At 32.9% G+C, this 27,269-nt stretch overlaps 1 protein-coding gene across 3 annotated transcripts in view; it reads right to left on the bottom strand.

The window, feature by feature from the left end:
- Positions 1–27,269, bottom strand: part of USP15 (ubiquitin specific peptidase 15) — a 118,917-nt gene that overhangs the window by 47,978 nt on the left and 43,670 nt on the right. For 2 of the 3 annotated variants that reach the window (XR_006959854.1, XM_047066624.1), the window contains exons 5-7: positions 24,376–24,521; positions 20,382–20,443; positions 2,050–2,136 (exon numbers count right to left, since the gene is read on the bottom strand). Coding sequence is in view for 2 of the 3 variants with exons in the window: in XM_047066624.1 (XP_046922580.1) it covers positions 2,050–2,136; positions 20,382–20,443; positions 24,376–24,521 (295 nt within the window). In the remaining variant the exon portion in view is untranslated. The remainder of the gene's footprint in view (positions 1–2,049; positions 2,137–20,381; positions 20,444–24,375; positions 24,522–27,269) is intronic. The other variant, XM_047066625.1, reaches the window with a different exon arrangement.

The raw sequence follows: 27,269 nt of genomic DNA, 5'->3' as shown, positions 1-27,269 counted from the left end.
TATAAAATAATACAAACCAGATTATAAGGGTATTCCCTTTCACTTTTTTGCCTGTGGACATACATTTTTAAACAGAAAAGAGCATACTAAACTGCAATACTGGATAGAGTCTTTGATATTTCACTATTACAATACAATGTAATGTTATTACACTATGGTACGTGTCTTTTTATAAACTACTAAAGGGGATGAATGTTTTAAATCTTGATACTCCAACCACTCCTTGCAAGAATAAGTATAATTACTTAATGTTTCCCAGTGAGACTGAGATGGAAAGAAGTGGATGGAGTTTTTTATGGTTTTAATTTGCACATTTCTAGTTAGTTGTGAATTTGAATATTTAAATGTTTATACATTTTACTTTATCTTATTTAATGTCTATTGATTTTTGAGAGAGAGAGAGAGGGAGAGAATGAATGAGAATGAGCAGGGGATGGGCAGAGAGAGAGGGAGACACAGAATCTGAAGCAGGCTCTAGGCTCTTCTGAGCTGTCAGCACAGAGACGGATGTGGGGTTCAAACTCACCAGCAGTGAGACGAACTGAGCTCAAATCGGACGCTCAACCAACTGAGCCACCCAGGCATCTCTAAATGTTTATATATTTTAATTATTTTCCTTTTATTGCCAGCTGCATCACTGCCCAGTTTTCTACTTGTCTTAGAAAATTTCTCACTGATCTTTACAGCTTTGATATATTAAGAATATTTATCCTCTATTTGTAGCAAGTATTTTCGCCATTTATTTGCCTTTCATTTTTTATATGCCTAACAATTTAAGTCAATTTAATATAAAGTTTTACAAAGAAATTCTCAATCGTGATCCAATTTTCCAAACAACATTTCCTGGATAATCTGCCCATTCCCCATTAGTCTACAATGTTTTCTGATCACATTAAATTCTTTTATGTATAAAGGGCTGTTTCTGGACTGTCTTTTCTATTTCATTGATTTGTAGATGTTATTCTTGGGTCACTACTATGCTGCTTGAAACCTTATATCTTTATAACAGGTTGTCATTATTTAGTAGGGTTAATCCTTTCTCATTTTCCTTTCCAAAATTACTTTGGGTATTCTTACACATTTATAATCTAGATGTACATTAAAATCTTTTTGTCAAGCCCTCTCCCCACCTTAAATATGAATTTTAAGGTCAAATGAATTTAACCTATAAATTCATTTAATGATGTTATTTTAAATATTATTTCACAAATAGCCTTATTCTTTTGAAATTAATTCTTTGGGAAACCAGATGCCCTTTATGAACTGGCCAAACAATGCAAATATTTAACTACATAAATACAGTCAACCTAAAAAATAAACGACAATGTAATGTATATATTCAAAAAATAAAACAAGGATAAAATTGTCTAGATTAAAGGTTTTCCCCTAATTTGACTGAATCACAAACAATAAAAGGTTTCTTTTTATCCTTTTCTAGAAAACAGAAACCAAGCCAGTTTTCAAGGTAATACACTCATGTCAGATGTTATAGTGCAGTCCAAGTGATTTTTAACCTTTTTTCTTATGGCCATAAAACACACACTTTCATGCAACTCTTACAAATTCCAAGATTGTGAATATTATTCATGATGGGGCAAAGGAATTGTTTCTCTAAACTTTTTAAAGAAAAAGTGATTGCCTGTTGATGAACGTGAAAATCTGTGTATGCTTTCCAGGTGAGAATCACTGATACACACTTTTAAAAAATACTACATATTGTAGGTCAGTGACATCTGAAATTTACACTCTTCCTAAAAAATCGAGTTCTAACAGACTTCTATATAAATTTCAATAATTAGCGTTTAAAATGTAAAATTCTGAAAGTACTTTATTTCTTTTTGTGAATTACTATAGTGTATGTATTAAAGAAGTTTATAACTGTGATTTCTTTCTTGTAAAGTTACTCCTAGAAGAAGTGATCCGTAATTTAAAAAAAAAAATCAATTTTAATGCATTAAGACTTTATCCTAAATTTTAGATACAAGAGATTTTTTGCAACCACAATAGGGCGATCGATTAAACAAAGAGTTTTTAAGATTCAGTGCTTACTTTCTGTTGTTGATGTTGTTATAATTATTTGACAGAGATGAAGGAGAGATCTTTGGTAAAGCTGAAAAATTGGATGCACCTGGGGACCTTTAAAAATATGAAAATGTTAAATTAGATAAAAAATGCTGAATTTTGAAATTAATTATGAAATAAAGAAAAGACAGATGACAATGTATGTAGTAAATGAATGCTGGAAAACAGATTCATGAGCAAAATCACTGTATATCCTTTGTTTTTCTATTTCCTATGTACTCTTTCATATAAAAAATAATGGTACAAAAGGGAACTATTTTCAAAAGAAATTTACCAAATTAAATATACAACTTGATATTTATTATTCCTATATATCTACTGACTCAGTACACCCATTTCTGAGTTCAAGTAACCATTCTTAATATTTTACAATCAATAATTTCATTAAATGAGTAGAACTAAAATATCAGTTTTTTAAAGGAAGCACATAAAAGCAATCCAATTTGGGTCCCAGTGGGTACCATGGCATTCTAATTATACACAACAATGATACAGATATCTGAGAATTTAACAATTCTTTAACATCTAAGGCAATAGGGACAGAATAGCATAAAATAATTCATAACTAAATCCCAAGAAGTAATTTTTGGCCAAAGTTATCTCTGCAAAAACTGAAAGGACATACATCTGACTATATATTACACACCTCATTAATTCAGAATCTTTTTGGAGAAATCTCAATTACTAATGGCTTTTAATCAACCAATATGCTTTAAAGGCATAACTTATAATCACAAATCCATTACACAGGAATGATTACTTTCTTAAAGATTTAATTTCCCTTGTAATTTTGTTAATAATTTTATTTTATGAGGTAACATCTAGTCTATGAGCTGTAAAAAGCTAACTTTCAGTTCAGCATCTCAGTCATCATAAATTCTAAATTAGTGAGGTCCAAAGTGAGTAGTTTTAAAAAATTATTTTATTTCCTTTACTTAGGTGCTAATGAACAATGAAATGGTCAATGGGCAGGAAAGTATATCTACAGAATCTGTTTGAAGTCTATAAATTTTAGGTGATTTGGATTTCACCTAATCTATATACTTGCAACATATTTTGGAGAATAAATTTTGGGCAAAAAAATGTCTTACACACAAAAATTTTATTTATCTTTTGAGGTTTTGTATATTATGAAATCTCAGTAGAGATTTTTTTCTTATTTTAAAGGTGCTTCTTTTTGTTATTACAGGTTGTATATAGGTAGATTACATTAAGTGAGACTTCTATTTAGAAGCCTTTCTGACAGAAGATCTTACAAGATATTATTTTACCGTGCTTAAGTTAAAAACATAAAACAAAATCAGCCAAGTTTTAACATAAAAGAGAGAACACATCTAAAATGTTATTTAATATTTTAAGGTACTAGTTTTTAAATATTAATAGAAATATAGAAGTATCCTGGCATTTTTGCTTTCATGTTAAGAATGCTAAATTAGCGAAGTAAAAAAACTCACGAGTTTATTAGAGATTGAGTTATAATGAATTAAAGGAAGTTAATTTTTCAAAATGTGATCCATTTACTGCATTTTAGTTTAATTCACTTCAATTTTTCAGAAACACAGAAATAAACTGAAATGTTCTCTTAAATTTTACTTGCAATAAAATTTTTGAAAATAAAGATTCATTACTGTATCCAATAAAGTGGCTGATGCACATATATTTTTTTCCTTTTTCTGCCCATCTCTCCCCTTATTATTCATTAGCAACTCTATCCAAGGATAATATTAGAAGTTTCTATGAAATTCACTGAAACACTCAAAACATTTATTAAGTGACTACTATAAGCCTTGCTCTTGGTAAATACTAGGAATACAAGGAGAGACACAGTTCTTGACCTCAAATAGCTCACAATCTAATGGGAGAAAAAGACACATAAGCAAAGTAACTATAACATAGTGCAAATCCTGTAACAAATTTCAAAATTATAACAAAATATAAAATTTTGTGGGTAGTAAAATGAAGTGATTCAAAATGATGTGCAGAGTTGGAGGGAAAGGTAGAAACTGGACATGAGAGTCCTCCAGTAGAAAGAACAGCACATGCAAATGTATGGGACTGTAGAAACCATGATGTGCTTAGGGAAGTATCAAAAAATTCAGTTTGGCTTAAAGAACAGGAAACAGGTAGTGACAGGAACAGAAGTTAATAAGGTAGGCATGATAATAAAAGACTTTTATATTCTATGAAGGAATTTATTTTATTTCATTATGCTGGGCACGTTAAAATTTGGAAGAATGTGTATCTACACAATCAGATTTGTATTTTAGATAGCTAATTCATGAGAAAAAGAAAGGAGACTGAGAGATCATTTAGGAAACCAGAGGTGATTAATAAAATTAATAAAGGATGGGGCTAAGACTATTGAGTGGGCAAGGGCAACATGTCTTGGATGTTTAGGAAGTGGTTCTCAATGGACCCTTAGAGGGTCGCACAATTCTTTCAGACTGTACATCTATGAAGTCAAAACTATTTTCATAATAACTTCAAGGTGCTATTTAAGTATTATTTGACCTTTTTCACAGGTGGATATTTGCAATGATAGCACAAAAACAATGGTGGTGAAACTGCTGACACCTTAGCATGAGTTGAGGCAGCAGCACCAAATTATAGTCATTGTATTCTTCACTGCCCCTTGCAGTAGAAAATGGTCATTTTCACTTAAGAATATCCATGTTGAAAAAATAGAAAATACTGATTTTATTAAATCTTGACCCTTAAATACACTTCTTTTTACTATTATGCGACCAACTGGGAAGTTTGCAGAAAGCACAAAGGTTCTATACTGAAGTAACATGGTTGTCATGAAGAAAAAGACTTGCATAATTATTTGAATTTCAAGCAGAACTAGCAACTCTTTTCACAGCAACATTCTTTCACATAAAAGGCTATATGGTAGAACATCTTCTCAAAAATAAATGAAGGGAGCCTATCACTTCAAGGAAAACAAAGTATTTGTTGCCAATGATAACATTCAAGTGATCATATAAAAAACAGAATTTTGTAAAACTTGACTTTGCCACCATGAGGCTTGACAGCTTCCCACTACTTGTAAGATTGGTAACGTTTTAACAAATGTGATTTAAAAATATTGTAGAATGAAATATGTCATTAATTTGGACTGTCTGCATAACTCAATTAGTATTTTCCAACTACATCAAGTTACACATGATAGATATTTCTTAAGTTTATGTATTTATTTAGAGAGAGAGGAGAGAGAGAGAGAGATCATAAGCAGGGGAGGGACGGGGGGAGAGGGGGACAGAGAGAGAGAGAGAGAGAGAGAATCCTAAACAGGCTCCACAATGTCAGCACAGAGTCAAATGTAGGGCTTGATCTCATGAATTGTGACATCATCACCTGAGCCTCAGATGCTTGACTGAGCCACCCAGGCGCCCCTACACATGATAGATTTTTAAAATAACAGTATAAAAAGTTCACTGATAAGATTTCAGTTTCAGATTCCACATTGCGATTAAACTTTGATCATTAAACTACCACTGGTTGAGTTCAGATGTGGTAGCAATTATTTGAAATATTTCTCTCTGTTCTACCTATCTGTGTGAGGCTCAGGATTCTCTATGTACTTCAACCCAAACAATGTATCACAATAAACTGAATGCAGAAGCACATAGAATTTAGTTGTCCTCTATTCAGTCAGATATTAAATAAATTTGCAAAAATGTAAAACAATTCCACTCTTCTCAGTATAATTTTTTTGTTTTGAAAGTTATTTTTCATAAAAATATTACTTATGTAAAGATACAATAGTTTAGTATTATTATTTTTAAATAAATGTTGAAAAATTTATTTTTTATTTCTAACCCATATAAAAGAAGTTCTTCGGGTCCTTAATAATTTTTAAGAATGTAAAGGGGTATTAAGATCAAAATATCTGATTTAGGAGGTAGAATGTGCAAAGATTGAAGTTGAAGGAGGAATTCAAGATGGCTCTGAGATGGTACCTGAAGTAGGGAATACAGGACATGGATATAGATTAGGTTGAGGGAATGGGAGAAGGTGGGGTAAAAAAGATTGTAGGTGAATCTTATATGGCGAAACCTATACCACATTTAGAAAAAGTCTGGAATTCAGAAGAGAGTTCTAGGCTAGAAATACAGAATGGGATGTTTGTGTGGGTTTGAGCTGAGGGACAGAATTAGCGTAGTCTATCCACTGATTTTGAGAATCTATTATGGTATGAAAGGAGGGGTCATCTGATGGAAATTTGTGAAGTATCAATGCATTGAAGTTGTGAGCAGAGCTGCTGCATATAGACAAGCTGTACATTGCACAATTCCAAGGAGGTCCTTTCACAGAGAGATTACAATGTGGAAAATGCCCAAAAACTGTGCAGTACACAACCCACACAAGCAAACATGGCAGTTATGGAAAGGAAGAGCACCAGCCAGCCAGAGAATTGGTTAGAGAAAGTGAAAACACTCTTGAATCATAGACTCAAATTAAGAGAATTTCTTTAGGAGATAGTTAACAAAAAGAAGTATTACAGAAAGGTCAAATAAGATGAAACAAAATGAGAAAAAGTCAAATGAGAACTTTGTTACACTCTTAAATGAGTGGCAAGGAATAATTAAGTACTACCTTAAAAAAATTTTTTTTAGGGGCGCCTGGGTGGCTCAGTCAGTTAAGCGTCCGACTTCGGCTCAGGTCACGAGCTCACGGTCCGTGAGTTCGAGCCCCGCGTCAGGCTCTGTGCTGACAGCTCGGAGCCTGGAGCCTGCTTCTGATTCTGTGTCTCCCTCTCTCTCTGACCCTCCCCCATTCATGCTCTGTCTCTCTCTGTCTCAAAAATAAATAAACGTTAAAAAAAATTAAAAAAAAATTTTTTTAATGTTTATTTATTTTTGAGAGGAAAGAGAGAGAGACAGCATGACCAGGGGAGGGGCAGAGAGAAAGAGGAAGACACAGAATCAGAAGCAGGCTCCAGGCTCTGAGCTGTCAGCACAGAGCCCAATGTGGGGCTCGAACTCACAGACCATGAGATTGTGACTGGAGCTGAAGTTGGATGCTTAACTGACTGAGCCACCCAGGCACCCTGTAAGTACTAATTTTTTAAAGTTGACCAACAAAGGAAAAAAAAATAAAGAATGATATTTGGAGTAAGTTTACGGTGTTTGTTTTTATTTTTGTTTTTAAAGAAAGGATAGATTTATATTTATAGGCTGGGGGGAAGATGACACGGGAAAAGAAAGAAAAGAATGAATTACTGTTACTTCTTACTATACATGTCTGCAGAGGCAAGGGAAATAAAAGCAAAAATGAACTATTGGGACTTCATCAAGAAAAAAACTTCTGCACAGCGAAGGAAACAATCAACAAAACTAAAAAGTAACTGACAGAATGGAACATATTTGCAAATGACGCATAAGATAAAGGGTTAATATATAAAATCCATAAAGAACTTATCAAACTCAACACCACCAAAACAAATACTCCAGTTCAGAAATGGGCAAAAGACATGAACAATTTTCCAAAGAAGACATCCAGATGGCTAACAGACACATGAAAAGATGCCCAACATCACTCATCATCAGGGAAATACAAATCAAAACCACAATGAGATACCACCTCATACCTGTCAGAATGGCTAAAATGAACAACTCAAGAAACAACAGATGTTGGTGAAGATTCAGAGAAAGGGGAACCCTTTTGCACTGTTGATGGACTGCAACTGGTGCAGCCACTCTGGAAAACAGTATGGAGAGTCCTCAAAAAATTAAAAACAGAGAGGCGCCTGGGTGGCTCAGTCAGTTAAGCATCCGACTTCGGCTCAGGTCATGATCTCACGGTTTGTGGGTTCGAGCTCTGCATCGGGCTCTGTACTGACAGCTCAGAGCCTGGAGCCTACTTCGCATTCTGTGTCTCCCTCTCTCTCTTCCCCACCCCTACTCTCACTGCGTCTCACTCTATCTCTCAAAAATAAATAAAAGTAAAAAAAAAATAAAAAAAATAAAAATAGAGCTACCCTACAACCCAGCAATTGCACTACTAGGTATTTATCCAAAGGTTACAAAAATGCTGATTCGAAAGGGCACATGTGCCCTAATGTTTACAGCAGCACTCTCAACCACAGCCAAATTATGGAAAGAGCCCAAATGTCCATTGACTGACGAATGGATAAAGAAGATATGTGTATGTGTGTGTGTATAATGGAATATTACTTGGTGATCAAAAAGAATGAAATCGTTATTTGCAACAATGTGATGGCAATAGTCTATTATGCTAAGTGAAATAAGTCAGTGAGAGAAAGAAATATCATATGATTTCACTCATATGTGGACTTTAAGAAACAAAACAGACGAACTTATAAGGAAGGGAGTATAAGATAAAAACAGGGAGGTGAACCATAAGAGACTCTTAAATACAGAGAACTGAGGTTTGCTAGAGGGGTGTTTGTGGGGGGATGGGCTAAATAGGTGATGGGCATTAAGAAAGGCACTTGTTGGGGATGAGCACGTCTACTCCTAAAACCAATACTACACTGTATGTTAACTTGAATTAAAAAAAATTTTTTTAATGTTTGCTTATTTTTGAGAGAGGGAGTATGAGTAGGGGAGGGGCAGAGAAAAAGGGAGACACAGAATCTGAAGTAGGCTCCAGGCTCTTAGCTATCAGCACAGAACCTGATGTGAATCTCGAACTCCCCAACTGTGAGATCGTGACCTGAGCCGAAGTTGGATGCTTAACTGACTGAGCCACCTAGGAACCCCTAACTAGATTGAATTTAAACAAATAAATTAAAAAAATAAGAATGAATTACTGTTAACTGAGTGTCTACTATATGTGTGGCAGTATGGTAGGCATTTATACATATGTAGAAGGGAGGAGATAGTGAAAGAAAAAGCAAGGTCTAGGAAGCATTGGGATATGCTCTATTTGGGATAAATAGCATTGGTAGAGAGATTGCTCTTAAAAAGCATAATGATCAGAAGAAAGAGAAGGATAGATGTGGTCCACAGGTAAAGCTAAAGTATATCAAGACTTTTAAAATGCCATTATAGACATTACTGATAAATGTTAACAGATCACTTATTTATTCTGATTCCAGCTTCTGACATAAATTATACATAGCCCAATCTAGCTAACATTTGTGGAGTTAATTTAGGGGTTGACTAGCCAGTCTGTGGATTATAACCAGAGCTCTTGAGATCTATTTCTTTGAAGTAATTTAGAAATTACACCGTTCCTCAGCAACCCTGCTCTAGTGGATTTTTAAGGAGAACAGAGAGAAAAAAAAAGCGCTTAGAATATCACTCATAGATTAGATACTAAGCCAGTAACCTAGTGTTAAACTAACTTTGGCTAATTTGGGCTAGGGTTATAATATAAAATAGGGATCCAAGTCTTAAGACAGAAAACAGTAAAACATCAATTTAACTGAAATTATTTCACGAAGACAGAAATTCAAACTTCATGCCTGACAAATATAGTATCTGAACTGCCCTACTTCAAACTGGAGTTTCAACTAAAAGCATGCAATTCAAGGCTAAGTTGAACTTCTTCCTTCAACAGAAAAATACAACTCGATAAATTAACTGAATATTCTTGATAAATTAACTTAATAATTAAATTACATGAAAACCATGTAATTTAAAAAACCATTTTGAGCAACCAAAATATGGAGATGTTAAGTTTGAATGCTGACATGGCAAAACAATGAAAGATTTTATAGTTATTTTCAAATCTGACATAAAAGAACTCCATGTTGTAAAATCTAACATTGTAAAACAAAAATTATCTTATTAAGAAAAACAAGACCAATTTTAAACTTTCCCCATTTCTTTTAATTTCTTTTTTAGTGTTTATTTATTTTTGAGGGATAGAGCATCAGCAGGGGAGGGGCAGAGAGAGAGGCAGACACAGAATCCGAAGCAGGCTCCAGGCTCCAAGCTGTCAGCAGAGAGCCCGACGTGGGGCTCAAACTCATGATTCATGAGATCATGACCTGAGCTGAAGTCGGCTGCTTAACCCAACTGAGCCACCCAGGCACCCCTCCCCATTTCTAAAGATAAGTTCTTGGAGAAAAAGAAAAGTTTAAATCTCTCTAAAAATTAAACACTTTTACTGTTGCAAGATACAGATTAATTCAGTTCAACAAGCATTTGCTGTGTGCCTCTCCTACAACAGGCAGGGTATTAGATATTTAAAGATAAATGGAAGAAAGTTTAGGGGAATTTATGTATAAATTGGTTCTCATAACTTTATTTTTGTTCCTTATTTTGACTACCAATGGTACTTACAACATAAAACATTCCACTTAAAAATAAAATTACAGTTACTTTCCTTTAGTCATTATGAATCCCAGTACCAAAACTGCAACCCATTTTTTTTCAACTTATTATAGAAACTTCCAAATATATGCAAGTCCTCATGTGCCCAGTATCAGATCTCAGCTTCAAAAATTAACATTCTGCCACTTTTATCTGTATCCTCTCAGCCTCCTTTCCCCATGTTTTTGCTGGACTATTTTAAAGCAAATTCCAGACATTTATAATTTCACCTGTATATATATAATGGAATATTACTCAGCAATAAAGAAGAACGAAAGCGTGCCATTTCTAACAACATGAATGGAGCTAGAGTGTTTTATGCGAAACAAAGAAAGTCACAGAAAGACAAATACTATATGATTTCACTCATATGTGGAATTTAAGAAACAAAACAGATGAACATAAGGGGAAAAAAAGAGAGGCAAACCATAAAACAAACTCTTAACTACACAGAACTATAGAGAACAAACTGAGGGTTGCTGGAGGAGAGGTGGGCAGTGATGGATATCAAGGAGGGCACTTGTTGAGATGAACACTGGGTGTTCTATGTAAGTGATCAATCTCTAAATTCTACTCCTGAAGCTAATATTACACTATATGATAACTAACTGTAATTTAAATACAAACTTAAACAAAAATTTATAGTATAGATCCCTAACCCACAAGAGATACGATACCAGTGCCAGTCCCAATTAAACAGTCAGTTCATGTTCACTTTTTTCTCCCCAGTTGGTTAGTTTGAATCGGGACCCAAATCAAGTCCATATATTTGCAGATCAATTTTGATAACTTCAAAAGCCCTTACTTGCTCCCGCCAGCTAACTTCTCCTCTGGCTTCACCTTACTGTGACTAAGTTTAGTTTACATTTGAGTGATTTCTGTATCTATTCATATGGTTAACATTGACTTATACATGTTACCATAAACTGCTCAAATCTTTTTTGGAACAAACCAGGGAACAAAAAAGAATATATCCAAAAATTATTTGTGAGTACCTGTGATTATTAAGCATCTATACGAGAACTGTAAACTTATTCATTTATGCATGAAATACACTAAATTTTCTAACTTCAATTAATGGCTTTTAAATAACTGGACACTAGGGGGCGCCCAGGTAGCTCAGTTGGGTGAATGATGGATTCTTAAATTTCTGTTCAGGTCATGATCTCGGGGTTCCTGAGTTCGAGCCTCATGCCAAGCTCTGCCCTGGCAGCATGGAGGGGATTCTCTCCCTCTATCTACCCCTCCCTTACTCATGCTGTCTCTCTCTCAAAATAAATAAATAAAACTTTTAAAAATTTAAATAAATAAATATCTGGACACTAGTTAACATAAACTTGACTATGACCATGCTGTTTGGCAAAACTTGGGAGACATGGTATTGGTACTAGATTATATATTATTTTTCCAGAACAGGAAGCTGGTACAGTGTTTAGAGGAAGGAAATATTTATTTAGTCCATGTGCATTTTCAGCATGTCAAAGGAGTGTGTATATATCCACTCAAGGTCTTAATGGGTGTTTTATTAAAATGAGAAACCTCAAAGTACAGTTATGAGGAGTGTATTTATGTGTAGGCACAAGCATTTCCAAAAAGAATTTAGAATTTGGACATCTAAAATAACCAGAAAAAAGCTGCTTATTGATAACCAGCAGCACACAGGAACTTCATTCTAACATCATTATGATGCCTATCTTTAGGTGACAAATACCTAAGAAAGATGTATATATTCAAATAACAAAAAGATTTATATATAGTTTCTCTTGGAACCCTGCCTTTCCAACCAATTTACCCTCTTAGTTATCTTTCTTCTGTCAGTACATTTCATGGTGAGTGATTTGATCTATACCAGCTGTTCCATTTTCTGACTATTCAATTCCTCTTTCCCTATCATCTATTTCTCATTCCCAACATACTGTTTCAACTTGTCAAATACACAGAATCTCTTTTGTTCCCCATCCCTCTCCCCAGTCTCTGCATCACTTAGCAATGCTGACCATTCGCTATCTTCTGAAAGTGTTTCCCCTTGTTCTCTTCGATATAATATGTTCCCAGTTTTCCTAAATGTTCAGGATTACTCTATTTGATCTTTTTGTTTTATATCATTTCTTAGGGACATCCTTTAAAATTCAGTATTTAGTTCTTTACATTTTTTATTAGATAATTCATATATGCTTATATTTCTCACTTCCAGGAATAGAACTCTGCACCTGCAGTTATTACTCTCCAAGCTTTGGTTCCTGATCTTTAACTGCATACTAGGCAGTTTTGTTTGGCTGTTCCATTATCTCAACTTAGAGTCTTGGAAAAAGTCACTGTATGTCTCTTACTGAAGGAGAACAAAATAGGAACAAAATAAAATGATATAAAGCATGCAAGAAAACTTACAAAAATTCAAAACGTCTTAAAAAATGACAACAAACTGCAGATTTTGGAATACTACCCTAGATTTATGGCTCAGAGCTTACATTTTAAATAGAAGACACATTATTAATTTAAAATATGTGAATATAAATGAATGGACAAGGAACTGAAAGCTGGCTTATGAGCCATTCTCTCAACTCCCACAAACTCAAATCATTCAACCCCCTACTCTGTGTTTGAACAAGGTTAAGATTGGTAACAAGTTTGTATACTTTCATAGAAACTTTGAGGGTGCATTTTCTGTGAATGCTAATAACTATAGCTTGTTTAGTACCCAAACAGAACTGTAATAACCAAATCTGTTTCAAATAAGCAGAACCTATCATGTACAAATACTTAAAAAGTCTCAGTGCAATGTGTTAAAATGAAACCAATACTTTACGTGGTAGGAGTTTCCTAATATTTATTTTAATAATTTTCAGTCAAATAGGTCTATGCACCATTTCTGAATCCATTTATACAGTTAATGTTCTATTATTAAGCAAATTGGGCTTAATCACTCTCTAAAAAGTTCTAAAGAATTATGCACTTTTTGAATGTATTTAAGCGAATACAGATTTGAAAACGATAGTAAACAAAAACAATACTGCAGAGTCACCTAGGTGTTTTTATTATTTATCTTGGGCAAAAAGTAGTATGCAATAGTTTTATTTATAAAATGCTCCCTCTCGCCAAGCAGAGCACTCAGGGACAGAGTGCTGTAAAAAAAACTAATATGGCACCAGATTAAGTTTATACTTAGTGTTTTGGTCACCAATTTGGAATTTGTTAATTAGAACAACACAGATGGCCGAAAGATAAGTTTTCCATTAGAGTATTTTTGGCCTTTCATGCATTATCTAGTTGATTTTGGATTCTTTCTCTGGATGTTTTCTTAGCCCATGAAAACTGCCTTTCACAATCATCAATAACACTTAACTTTTATTCACCCGATACTTAATCAACATGCCTTTTATCAATATTTGTGAGCAATTACTGAAAATACCTGAATTAAATCAGTTTCTTGGGCTGCTCTCACAAGAATTTTATTTCAGTAAAACCGTAAAATTTGGATCTTTTCATTTCTATAATATTAATAATCTCAAAACCATTCTTTGAAATAACTATACCTAAATAAAACCATAGAGAAAAAATTTGCATAATTTTTGAATGAATTCAAAATTTAATAAAGTTGTACTTCAGAAGCTATGGCTAAGGAAAAAAGTATTATGTTTAAACAAACTGGAAAGTAAGGGATCATCTGTTGGTCAGGTTTCTCTTCTTTTTAGGAACTTCTATACTTTTACAATTTATCTACTGTAAAATAATTTTTTAGAAATACAAGATTTAACTAACTATATATCTCCACCTGAATAATTACACTATGTACCTGATGCCAACATCTTTAGAAAATAAATGGTCAAATTTAACAGAACAGAAAACTGTGGGTTAAAACTTCTCTAAGGTATTATTAGAAAAGATTGTGTTTTTAGAGGTTGTAAGAAATCAGCAAATCTAGATGAGAAGTGCAAGTTCTGAAAAAACTAAGCACTTAGTTTTTAAAAAATAACATAAATATGAAGTTGAAAATTTCAAATCACATGCTGGTATCTAGCAGAAAAATCCAGATGGAAAACTCTTGTGTATTTTTTAGGTAGGTTTAGATTTCTAACATGGATTTTGGGTTATTTTAGGGTATATGCATTTTTATAACTGCAGGACTACATATTTTAAACAAAATTATATTTTACCCTTAACATTTCTTAATATTTAGCATTTCTTCTCAATCAAGTAGCATAAAAATTTAGCTTCAGCTGAGGATATACAGGCTCAGTTATGATAAAAATGGGCTCAGGACAATTTTAGGACATTCAGAGCACTTTAGTTCCTGTTTTCAGTGGTGTAGTAAAGTCAGACAATTAGATACTAACATGCTTTCTCTCAACAAACATATGCCTACTATAATGGTATTTTCTTGTTCATAAGCAGCACCTAAAATGAAGATTCCTGGGCCCACCATAAAGATTTATCTTCTGCTTATCTGGGGTGAAGACCTTGGAAGCTGCCACCTATGGTGTCCCACACAGTAAATATTAAGAAACATTACCTACAGAATGTCTCAAAGTGTGATCCTTAGACAAACAGCATTAGAATCACCTGTGAGCTAATTAGAAATGTTAAATTCAGGAGCTCCACCCAGCTCTACCAAATCAGAAATTCTGGGGATGGGGCCTAGGAAACCATATTTTAACAAATTTAACAGATGATTCTTCCTTCTATCACCCTATTACAACTTTAATGTTTTCCCCTCGACTTTTGATGCTCTATGTAGGAACCGGGTATGTGGTAAGCAATATGAGCACCAGAAAAATCCAGGTTAGTGATGTTTATTAGAACTAGCATCTTCACACCATCTTGAGGACTAGGAGTTGTCTCCTGCCAGATATAATGGCAATAGAATGTTCTACACATTAATATGCTGAAATTTCTCTTGAGGGCCTAAGATTATAGGCTCTCTGCTGGAGCTGAATTTAAGTTATATGTGCTTATAATGTGACTTCAATGAACACAAAGAATTCCACTTTTTAAAGCTGGCATTTGCCCAGAAAAAACAATGTGCATCCTTACTTATACATATAAAAGAAGTGGTAATTCCTTCATCTTTTTCTTCCTAATCTGTACTCCTATGTTCCTCTATACTAGGTGCTTTCTCTATGCTCTTAAATATTATAATTTTATGTAATATGTTCTGCTTTGTTTTAAATTTATGTAAATGGTACTTAATTAAAATCTCATTTTGTTTTTTCTTTTCTCTCAACTGTATATTTTAAACCTTACCCAGTTTTAAAGATCTTGTCATTGTGTACTTCTACCTGCCGCTCTCGTATTCCACAGCATACCATCACTTGTTTTAGCTAGGCTGCCTCCAAATCCCCACTACCAGCAACAATGCAGCTACAAAGCTTGTATCTTCAGGGACCTGCATAAAAATTCCCCTGAGTGCTGGGTCAGAGGGATTAAACAATTCCTGATTTCGGTGACACCGACTGGTTTATAGAATGGCAGTTCTAAGGTGAACACTCCCACCACTGGTTCATAACGCTTCTCCTACAACCCTTCAAAACTCGGTATTAGCTATCTTTTACATTTTTGTCATTTTGGTGGCTGTTAGGTTGTACCTCGTGCGTCAAGCTTTCTGATTACAAGTGAGTTTGTATATCTCTTCATCTGCCTGTCAGCAATGGAGCTTCCCCTTCTTTAAACTATTCATATCTTTCAGTTATTTTTTAAAAGATTTTTGTTTTGTTTCTGTTAATTTATAAAAGTTCTTTGTACATTAAGGTATTATTCTCATGTAGGTTTTAGATATTAAAAAAACTGACACTTGACCTTTTACTGATTTATGGTTCCTTTAACAGAAATACTTAATTTTGATGTAATCAAACCCACTAATTTTCACATTATGTTCTCTGATTCTTAAAATATAGATATTTCCTGAAATTTCTTATTAGCTTTAAAGTTTTACATTTCATATTTGAGTATTCCTTCTGGAGTCAGTCTTTGTAAATAATGTGTAAGCTGGTGATCCTGTTTTTCTCCAAACAGCTAGTTTTCCTAATATAATCTAAGCATCTACCTGCTTTAAGCAACCTGTTTCTCATTGACTAGTGGTGCCACTTACCAAGTTCTCATATTTACATGAGCGTTTTTTTTTTGAGCTCATTAATTTATTCCAGTGTATCTGCCTTTCTTTTGTTAGCATCATACTATTTTCATTATTATGGCTTTGTAGTAATTCTCACTATGTAATAGGCTCAGAGCTTCCTTCCTCTTCTTTGTCAAAAGTGACTTAGCTAATCCTGGACCTTTACTGGGATATGTTAATTTTAGAATGAGTTTGTGAAGTTTCTCAAAAAACAAAACAAAACAAAACTCAGGATAGAATTTTTAACAGGAGTCAGTGACAGGATAGATTTCAAGAAACAGGCATCATCAGATTAAAACACATAGTACATGATAATCCTTTGTCTTCTAATAGGTTATTTACCATGAAGGTTTTATGCATTCCTAATTAGGTTAATTTTTGTTATACTATTTTCTGATTGGGTTACTTATGGAGTATATACTAATGATATTTGCAGGGGTCAGGAACCTATGGCTCACAAGCTAACTCCAGTTTGCCACATTTTTCTGTAAATAAAGTTTTACTGGAATACAGCCATAACCGTTTGTTGACATAATGTCTATGGCTGCTTTCAAGCTCTACTGGCAGAGTTATAGTTAAGTCAGAGACCATATGGCTCACAAGCTAAAATATCTAGTTCCTTATTAAAAAGATTGCTGACCTCTGGGTATAAAAAACACATTAATTTTTACAAATTAATCTTAAAGAATCTTGCTGAATTTTCTCAGTTCTAGTCTGCTGATGGGTTTTGGGTTTTACATAGATGACTGTATCATATGCAAATAGTGAATTTTTTCTTTCACTTTCAATCTTACTTGGTTTGTGTTCAAAATTTCTCAATATAATTTTTGCTACAGACTTTGGGTATACAGACTTTATTAAGTTAGGAGAATTTCCTTTTATTCTTAGTTTTCTGAGAGTCTTTTCATACACTGATGCTAATTTCAAAAAACATTTTTTTTTTTTGCATTCTAATGAACTATCATTGGGCAATTTAGGACATTCTGTTATATGGTATTAGGCATATTTTATAGTAAATGGATACTAGATCATAGGCTATAGTATATAATGGATACTATATAATATACAGTAATAGACACTATAATATATATATATTATGTATATGTGTGTATATATATATCATGTATATATACTATATATATATGTATAATGTTTTCATGCTTTAACATTTGGGTTCTGTATTAAAATACTGGGTAATTCAGTGAAGAATGGAACTCTTAACTAAGCACATTTCTAGTATAGTACTTTCATTCACCAACACTTTTTATGTTGTTAGGTATTATATACGAGAAATTGTGTTTTCTCTTATAGAAGGACTGCAGCTGTTTAATAAAAATGGTATTGTGTGCTAGCAAATAGGGAAGAAAAGAAAATATATAGTTTTATCTTTCAAGTGAAAATCAATAATTTTAAGTAGAAAAGATCTCTAAATCCTTAGAACTCATGGTATTTCTTAAGGCACAAGCAACTTTGAAATTTCAAAAATTATTTAAAGCTGTTAACAAATACATAACAATCTAACAATAAGCCAGAAAAAAGCACATTTATCTTGATCTAAAGACTAAAAGTAAATATTCACAAAGAAAACATTTCTAACTTCTAAGCTTCATCAATCAAGAAATTTACAATTATCTACCATGTGCTTTCAATATCTTCTTATTCTAAGTTCTACCCTTATATTACACCCTACTAAGTGGGAGTAATAATAAAATCTAATTAATATACTTAAGTGGTCTCATAAAAAATTTAAATAAAAAAACTTCACAAGATAAAAAGGACAGAGAGCCACTCATTAAAGATGCATTTTAGTTTTAAAGATAAAAATTAAGTACCAGATCATTTTTCTCTTTTATTTGTGAGGTTAACATTTAATAAATTACTTTTAATTTATTTAAGAATCATTATTTTAAGTATTTCAAACTATAAGTTTATAATCCCTTATGAAAATTCTGAAATTTCAAAAGCTCTGAAAATGTTTAAAATATTTCACAATTCACTTGAGGGAAACCTAACCTAAACTGATATTAAACTATTTATAGTCCTTTATCCTACTTAGTGTGAATATTTGCTAAGATTAATGTATTTGGTTAAGAGAGTCCCCTTGGATTCTACAGATATACTAAAATAATAGGCACCATATTATTTCTCAAAGGTTTGAAAAGTCTAAAATTGAAATACAACTGGCACTAAGTGTTTTCGATAATGTAGTATAAAACTGATCATTCTAAAACCTTTACAAATATTTTCTCCCAATCGGTTTGTTGTGTTTTCACTCTGTTTATTGTTTCCCTTACTGTGCATAAACTTTTTAGTTTGATGTAGTCCCATTTCTCTATTGTGTTTGTTGCTTATGCTTTGGTGTCATATTCAAGAAATCACTGCCTGGACAGATGTCATGATGCTTTCCCCCTAAGGTATCTTCTAGGAGTTTTATAGATTCACGTCTTATTTTTAAATCTTTAAACCACATATTTGATAAGGGGATAATATCCAAGATATACAAGGAATTCCTACAATTCCATGGCAAAAAAACAAATAACCAGATTAAAAAGCGGGCCTAGGACTTGCATAAACATTTCTCAAAAAGAAGGCATACAAATAGTCAATAAGTACAGATGCGCAACATCAGTAATTGTTGGGGAAATGCAAATCAAAACCACAATGAGATATTACCTCATACCTATTAGGATGGTTACTATCAAAAGAACAAATGATAACAAGTGCTCACAGGATGTACAGAAATTGAAACACTGGTATAGTGTTGGTAGAAACGTATAATGATACAGCTGCAATGGAAAACAGTACAAAGGTTCCTCAAAAAATTAAAAATAGAAGTACAATCTGATCCAGAAATCTCACTTCTGGGTATATATCCAAAAGAAACGAAATTATCTCAAAGAGATATCTCCATTCCCCTGTTCACTACAGTACAATTCCTAAGATAGGAAAACAACCTGAATGTCTATAGATGGATGAATGGATAAAGAAAATGTGGCATATACTGCAATGAAATATTATCCAGACTTTTTTAAGGAAGTAAGACTGTGTTAAGTAAGGAAATCCTGCCATATATGATAACTTGGATGAACCTGGGGGACATCCTGTTAAGTAAAATAAGCCAATCCCAGAAAGACAAAAACTGCATGATTCCACTTACATGCGGTATCTAAACTTGGTCAAATACTCATAGAAACAGAGAGTACAAGGATGGTTGCCAGGGGCTGGGGGGAAGGGAGAAATGGGAAATTACTGTGCAATAGAAATAAAGTTTCAGTTATACAAGATTAAGAAATTCTAGAGATTTACTACACAACAATGTGACTACAGTTAACAATACTGTACTGTACACTTAAAAAATTTGTTAAGAGGGTAGATCTCAAATTAAGGGTTCTTACCATGTTCAAACAAATGTTAAAACGATTTCTAATTCTTTCATCCTTCCTTCATTTACCATCAAAAGCAATTCTTATACTCCTCTATCTCTACTTGTGCTTTTATATTCTAAAACATTTAAATAAATAAAAATATTAACTTTATGTCAGACTCATTTTGATAGTGTTCTTTAACAGATACTTTTAAAAGAAATCACAAAAAGCTTGAAAAATAGTAAACAAAATGTTTAATAGTGATTTGATGTATTAGACAATGTAACAATATTTATAACATATGTATATTGTACCTTATTCTAAAAGAGATCCGAACTGGAAGGCTTTTTAATTATAGCATATTAATTTAAATGCAAACTTAGAAAACGTCTATAATGGGAATAAAATATTTAAATATAAAGTAGGAATATATACTTGCAATGTACAATTAGGTATCTTCTATCATTCTGGATTTTGTTATCTGAAATCAAAGGCTTTAAGATCATGCAATCAGCCATAAAAAGTGGGAGCACTTACTTAGGAGCAGAAGGACCCCTGGGCCATGTTCCATCTTCATTTTTCTGTTCTATCACTAACACCTGTAAATATGACACAATAAAAGAGTGTTTTTCCTTAACTCTGAAGTTAAGATAGCTTTAGAAGATTAGGTGAATACACTAAGAAACTAAAGTAACTCTGGGATTAAAGGACATAGTAGACAAGGTGAAGAGGTATTTGAATTTTGATTCCAAAGCTGGGCAATATAAATAGAATATAAATTCCTTGAGTTTAGGGAGTATATTTTCTATTTCTTTTCTATTTATAGGTTGTGACATAGTAAGTACCATGCAAAAAAACCCAGATGCTCAATAAAAGATCAAAGTTGTTAAACATACTGATATATAAACTTAGCTATCATTATGCAAATCCCGGAAAATAGCCCCACAGATAATTCCAAATTACAGATCACACATAATTTATTTGGGGCTTTAAAATTTGTCTTTATTTACGTTATCACTATGTAAATTATAGAATCTTTTAATGTATAAATGATAGAGTCACATTTGTGAGATTCAGACTCAAGTTCTTTATTGCAGCATGGTAAAGGCAGACAGAAATCAATTCTAATAAATGTAAAGTACAGGGCAAGGGAACTATGCTTTATTCTAAAACATGTCAGAATCCTCCCCCTTATCTGCCAGTCTAAAAAGTCTTTCTTCCAGTTTTTGCTATGGGTGAATCTGTGCAAAGAAGAAAAACTAAGCAAAAATAACTAAATTAGCAAAAGAAATATGTGATATATCAATACGTTAATAACCAAATTTCCATGGGAGAACTATAACATAGAAAACATGTCTTCAAGTAAACTCAAGCATTACAAATTGTGAATACATCCTACATAATCACCTTCAACTCTTTTTCTTGAAATTGCGATTTTGTAACCTACTCTACATACTCTCAGTAAAATACTTTTGTGGACTGTATGTTTCAGGCCATTTGTAAGTTGGCATTTGGATCCTAATAATATAAAATGTAAGCCTGTTTCAGAGCACATACAACAAACAATAAAGCATCAATAAAAAAAAATTAATGGAACCAGGTTGTTGAGAGTATTCTAATTAAAATATAAAAGTTATCTTTAAGTGTTAATACTTCCTACATTCAAGGAACGTGTATGAAGTACATGTGTAGTATATAAAGAATAAGAGCACTCTACCTACTATCCTGATCTCTCCCTGATCATACTTTTCTCCCTTCCTATCATATACAATTTATCACTCTCCTCAATTTTCTGATATCATTCCGATATAATCATATATTCATATATTTTCATAGATTTATAAAACTGAATTTAGTAATTTTTAACTCCTGAAGTTTTTCTTTACTGAAACTTATAACTCTACAGACATCTATATATGAACTACACATAGAGAGAAAACATGTCTTGGCATTACAAATTTGAATATATATATGTTTTGTTTTATATATATATATATATATACACACACACACACACACATATATATACACATACACATATGCACACACACACATATATATGTAAGCTTCAGTCATTTGGAAGACTTAAATTAGTTATAAAATGAAAGACTTCAGTTATAAAAATTCCAAAATTATGCATTTAGTTATCATTGTTTATGGTTTGCTTTCCAATGGAAGGTCCTACAACTGAAAAATTAAAGGTGAACCATAATATTTTAATTCCTAATAGTGTGTGTAGTTAAAATTTCATGTTTTACAATCAGATATTAATTTTGAAGGCCATCAGAAATGTTAATGTTCACTCCTTTATTCAAATATATTATTTTCTGAATAAAATTTTGCTCATGGTTAAAACTTTCAAGAAGAAAACTATTTCAGAAATATTTCAAAATTTAATTAAGCTGAATGTGTGCATGCACACATGCACACACACGCACACACTCTTTTAAGGGAGAGAGATAAGAATCGCCCATTTTGGGAGGCAAACTCTTCAATTATGTATCTTTGTTTCACTTTCTGATGTTTCAGTTTACTTTCAATTTCAGTAAAAATTTAAAAAGTCCAGGACAATGTGAGTTCACTTATCATCAGTCAGAAAATAACTGTTTACAAAATCTGGAAAATTTAAATCATGTTGTTTGAAACATCATTATTTCAAAAGATCAAATGTTCTTAAGGATATTTAAACTTGTTACAATAATTTATCGTCAGCTGCAAGCTGACAAGTGCATTCCCATCAGGAACATCAAATTATTTAAATTGTCTAAGTCTCAGTTTTCTAGTGTACGTGATGGATGGATAACAGCCATTACATGGGTTCGATCCTGGAAAACATTTAAAGAAATGATTCCATGTGTTTCAAATTGAACTCTTGGAGTTCAAGACTTATGGATGGTAACTCAGGAGTCAAAGAGGAAATTGGCCAAGGAGGGGAGTGTTGACTACCAACAGAGTTCCAAATTCCTTATACCACCTTCAGTCAGGTTAACTCTGCTTTTAATTATAATACTTGTTAGTTTTTGTAAGATTTCCATTAAGACTATAGCTAAAATAAGTCTGAAAATTAATGTTTTTATAGCCCAATACATGACATACAGTGGACTTTTACTAAAAATTAATTTCTTCTGTTCTGAATTTTTTAACTTGGATCAAAATACCAATGTCAATAGTTATTTTTAATAAAACAGAACAAAATAAAACCCTCCATATATCAGAGCACCAGGCTCTGTGTTAGGTACTAAAAATAAAAACAAAAATACATAGACACAAAGTCCAACTAAAACAAGGAACTCATAGTCTAGCTGGGAAGCTCAACATATAAATAAAGTACATAACGAATGACACAAAAGACCTATACATAAATCATTATAAAGTTAAGGGAATAATTTTTTCTCCAAAGTAGAAAACTCCTATACCTGAAATAGATACTGAGAAAAATAGACCAGGAAAGGCTGAAGAGATGACGTGACATTTGAATTGGAATCTGAAGGATGAAAGATTTGATCTGGTTAGACTACATGAAAAAATGGAATGGTTAATTTGACTATTTTGATGTTTAAAAGGACTTTTTGCTGGATGGATGCAGGCATTGGGAAGAAGGGTATAACAGGCAGATGGAATAACACAAATGAAAACACAGGAGTTTGGAATAGGATAGTATGCTTAGAGAACTACAAGCAGTTCAGTTTGGTACTTGTCAGAGTACAAATCACAAGGCAAGGATAATGTAAGATGCTGGAAGACTAGCAAAAAGGTCAAACCTTGACTTGCATGCCGTGTTAAGTTGCCTGGACTTTATTTAATTGTTAAGGAACCAGGAAAGGTTTATAAAAGGGAAACACTGAGGTTTTACATTTCAGAAAGAGTATTCTAACAGAAATATGAAAGACTGAGAGTGGATATGCAAAAGATTGGATGCAGAGGGATCTGTTAAGACACTACTGATAGGGCTGAGAATGGAATAGAGAGATTAATTCAAGAAATATTTAGAGGGTAGAAGCAGTAGGACTTGTTGACTGTGTCTAAACATCTTCATTTTTCAACACATTCATTTCTTTGGATTGTATCATAAAGAAGGACTAAATTGGGGGTTGATACCTTAGCAGAGGTTGGCAAACTACAGTTCACTTAGCTCACTGACTGCTTTCGTAAATGAAGCTTGTTGTTTACATATAGTCCATGACTACTTTGTTACTACAAAGGCAAAGTTGTAGTTGTGATAGAGACCATATGGCCTACTCAGCCAAAAATATTTACTATTTGATTCTTTACAGAAAGTTTGCTGACCTATATTTTTAGCTATTTTTTGATGGAAAATCATTTCTTTTTAAAAAGTAGGTTATTCTCAAGCTCAAGGAGGGAAGCAAAAGCTATTGCCAATGAACAGCAGGAACAGGGAAGAGATGAGTTAGAAAGAGGAAGCCAGAGAGAGTAGAACCCACTATAGATTGTCAAGATATTCATAAAGTTTGTGACTCCAAAAAGCTTCATGTATAGTATGCTTAAAATAAACAGTACTGCTAAACAATACCTGTCCTTGGTATAAACCAGCATCCTGAATGGTGCTGTCTGGTTTATTCAGTGGTTCAAATGTATTACTCATGTATTTGTTCCACAATCTGGTCTCCTTTTCATCTGGAATATTGAAGATTTTTCTTATTTCTTTTTCAATTGTATCTAGATTTAAGGAGGAAAGATATATAAATATAATACATATTTTAAAATATACCACATAGAGCTAAGTGCTCACCAGCATAAAAATCCTAAATTTAAAATACTGATATAATAGCAAGAATAGGTGAACAAATATGTAGGACATATATAAAGAACAAAAAAGATAAGACCAATGTGTTTTTTTAAAAACAAAATGGTAATTATAATTCTGACAGATAATTACTTGGGAAAACAAAGATCTCACAAGGTAGAAAAATTTAATCATGTAACACTCCAGTATAATTTATATTATACAGGATGAAGTTTAACTTTTTACACATTATAAATTCAATGTATTTTTCTGATGATATGATGGACTCAGAAGAAGTATGAGTCACAGATACTACAGATAGAAAATTTTATTTTTAATTGTAACATAACCAATTTTAGGATAATTTATATTAAATTGAATATAACTTACAGTTTGAATAGTTCACTAAAATTAAACAGAATAAATGGACACAAAGGAAAGTGCCTTCTTGAAGGAATGTCTGTATTAGTAAAAATATCTTGTTTTCATAGTAAAGCCATATATTTTCCTTATTTCTAAATCAATTACGTGAGTAGAAAAAGTATTTTTAACCTGGAGCAGCTTAACCTGCTATACAACAGGAGTCCCCACATATGAGAGTAGAGATGTAATTAAATTTCAGTGCCATACAGTTAAATGAATCTTTAAAATTTTTAAACATGAGAGATTATTAGAAAATAGCATTAAAACTATTGAATTCTGGTCAGTAACTTGCCTACCTTAGACTCATGAAAAGTGTAAAATATCTTATGACATATGAAGAAATATATAATACTTCTACATTTTAGAGTACCTGGCTAGCTTTGGGAAGAAATTATTTATAAAACACTAAACCTATCAATACATGTTCTCTGAAGAAATATAAAAACCTATACCTATCCTACTTCATTAATTTTAGTCTAATAATATTGTTTATGCTCTACTTAGCTAAAATTCATTAATAGTCTTATAGTCAATCAGATTTTGATTAAGGCTTTAAATAAACAGGAAATCTTACAGTGTATCTGAAAACTTGGCGCAAATTAGCTAGAATATTTAAATAATTACACAAAATAAATATACTAACAGTACTGCTTTCTATTTTGGTGGGTTGGTCTTTTTCCTTTTTGTTCTTTTTATTGAAATATAAATATATAACAGAAAAATTCACAAGTCACCAGTATATAATGATAAATTTCCAAAGTGGATACACCCCGTAACTAGCATCCATATCAAGAAACAGAACATTACCTAGGAAGGAGGGTAGAGGAAGAAGCTGAGGAAGGGAGGTCATTTTCGTCTTTCTATAAAACTAAGTGCTCTTTTTCCTGATTGCATAAATAATTCTTGTTCATTGCAAAAATTCAGGAAATACAAACACCACTGTTAACATTTTGTTATTTCTTCTTTCAGACCTTTATCTGTTAATACACAGATACATAATACAATACATGGAGACACATATGGGAATTTCCTCTTCAATGAGTTCTGCAATCTACTCACATATAGGGGAAGAACATTAAAGACAGAAGAAAGGACTGCAAAGGCCCTGAGATAAGAATGCATTTGGCATGTTTCAGAATACTGTGGTGCAGCAGTGTGGCTGAAGTGAAATGAGCAAGGTGGAAATGGATTATATAGAATCTTGTGAGCTATGAGAATATACTATTTTATCTGAGTCAAGGGTAGGAGACTAGGCTAATGAAGCAATCAAAACCAAGGGAGAAGCAATGTTAAGTGGTCAGAATGAGAACAGATTCTGAAGGAACTGCTTAGAAGATACACTGCTTAGATTACATGCAGGGCATGAAACAAAAGAGAATCTGAATGATTCCAAGGTTTTGAGCCTGAGCAATTGGAAGAATACAAGTGGGGACTACTCAGATGGGGAAGAATGACAGGGTAGCAGGTTTTTTGGGGGGAAGGGACAGACTTTAGTTTTGTACATGTTGTATCTTGAGATTCCTATCAGGCAGAAGTGAAGTTAGGGAATGATTAAAACTGGAATTAAGGGAGAGTTTTGGGTAGGAGATATAAATTCAAAAGATATTGATACACAGAAAGTATGTGAAGTCAGGGCACAGAAGGAAATCACCAAAGACATGGGGAAATCCAAGGACTAAGCATGGCAATACCCTGATGTTTTGAGATCAGAAATATGAAGAGGATCTTTTCAGATTCTCTGAGAAGATGCAGGCAGTGAGAACTTGTGCCCTGGAAGCCATGTAAAAAGGAAATATTTGTAAATGGAAAAGTGAGTATGTATATTAATTTTTGCTGGCAGGTTAAGAAAATGGAAGACTGATATTACCATCAGATTTATCAATGTAGAAGTAGAGACCATCATAGCAGCAGTGCCAAGGGATTGGTAGGTCTGAAGGTCTGACGCAGCAGAGTCAAGTGAGAATGGGAACAGAGTAAGTGGTATCTAGAAAGCAGGATGCTCACATTGAGATTCACCAGGTGCAGCTACAGATAACGACAATCTAGGGTATAACTAGGGAATTAATGCCTCAAATTGGATACAGATTAAAGGTCACTTGAGAATGTCAAGGTATTGAGAGGGTGTGTAGACTTTTCCACATATGAATCTGACTGTGTCAGGCAGTTAATAAAAAGCATAGAGGTAGAAAAATTATTACCTCATATAATAAAAACAAAATTGTTGTGACAAACATTTCTAGTAAGAATATTTAATAAAG

Source organism: Lynx rufus, unplaced genomic scaffold (genome assembly GCF_022079265.1).
Source record: "Lynx rufus isolate CCGP_SWC_20201006 ecotype Redwood Valley unplaced genomic scaffold, mLynRuf1.p SCAF_7, whole genome shotgun sequence".
In the NCBI taxonomy this organism is placed as follows: domain Eukaryota; kingdom Metazoa; phylum Chordata; class Mammalia; order Carnivora; family Felidae; genus Lynx; species Lynx rufus.
Note: the sequence above shows the minus strand (reverse complement) of the source record. Positions and strands in the feature narration are given on the sequence as shown.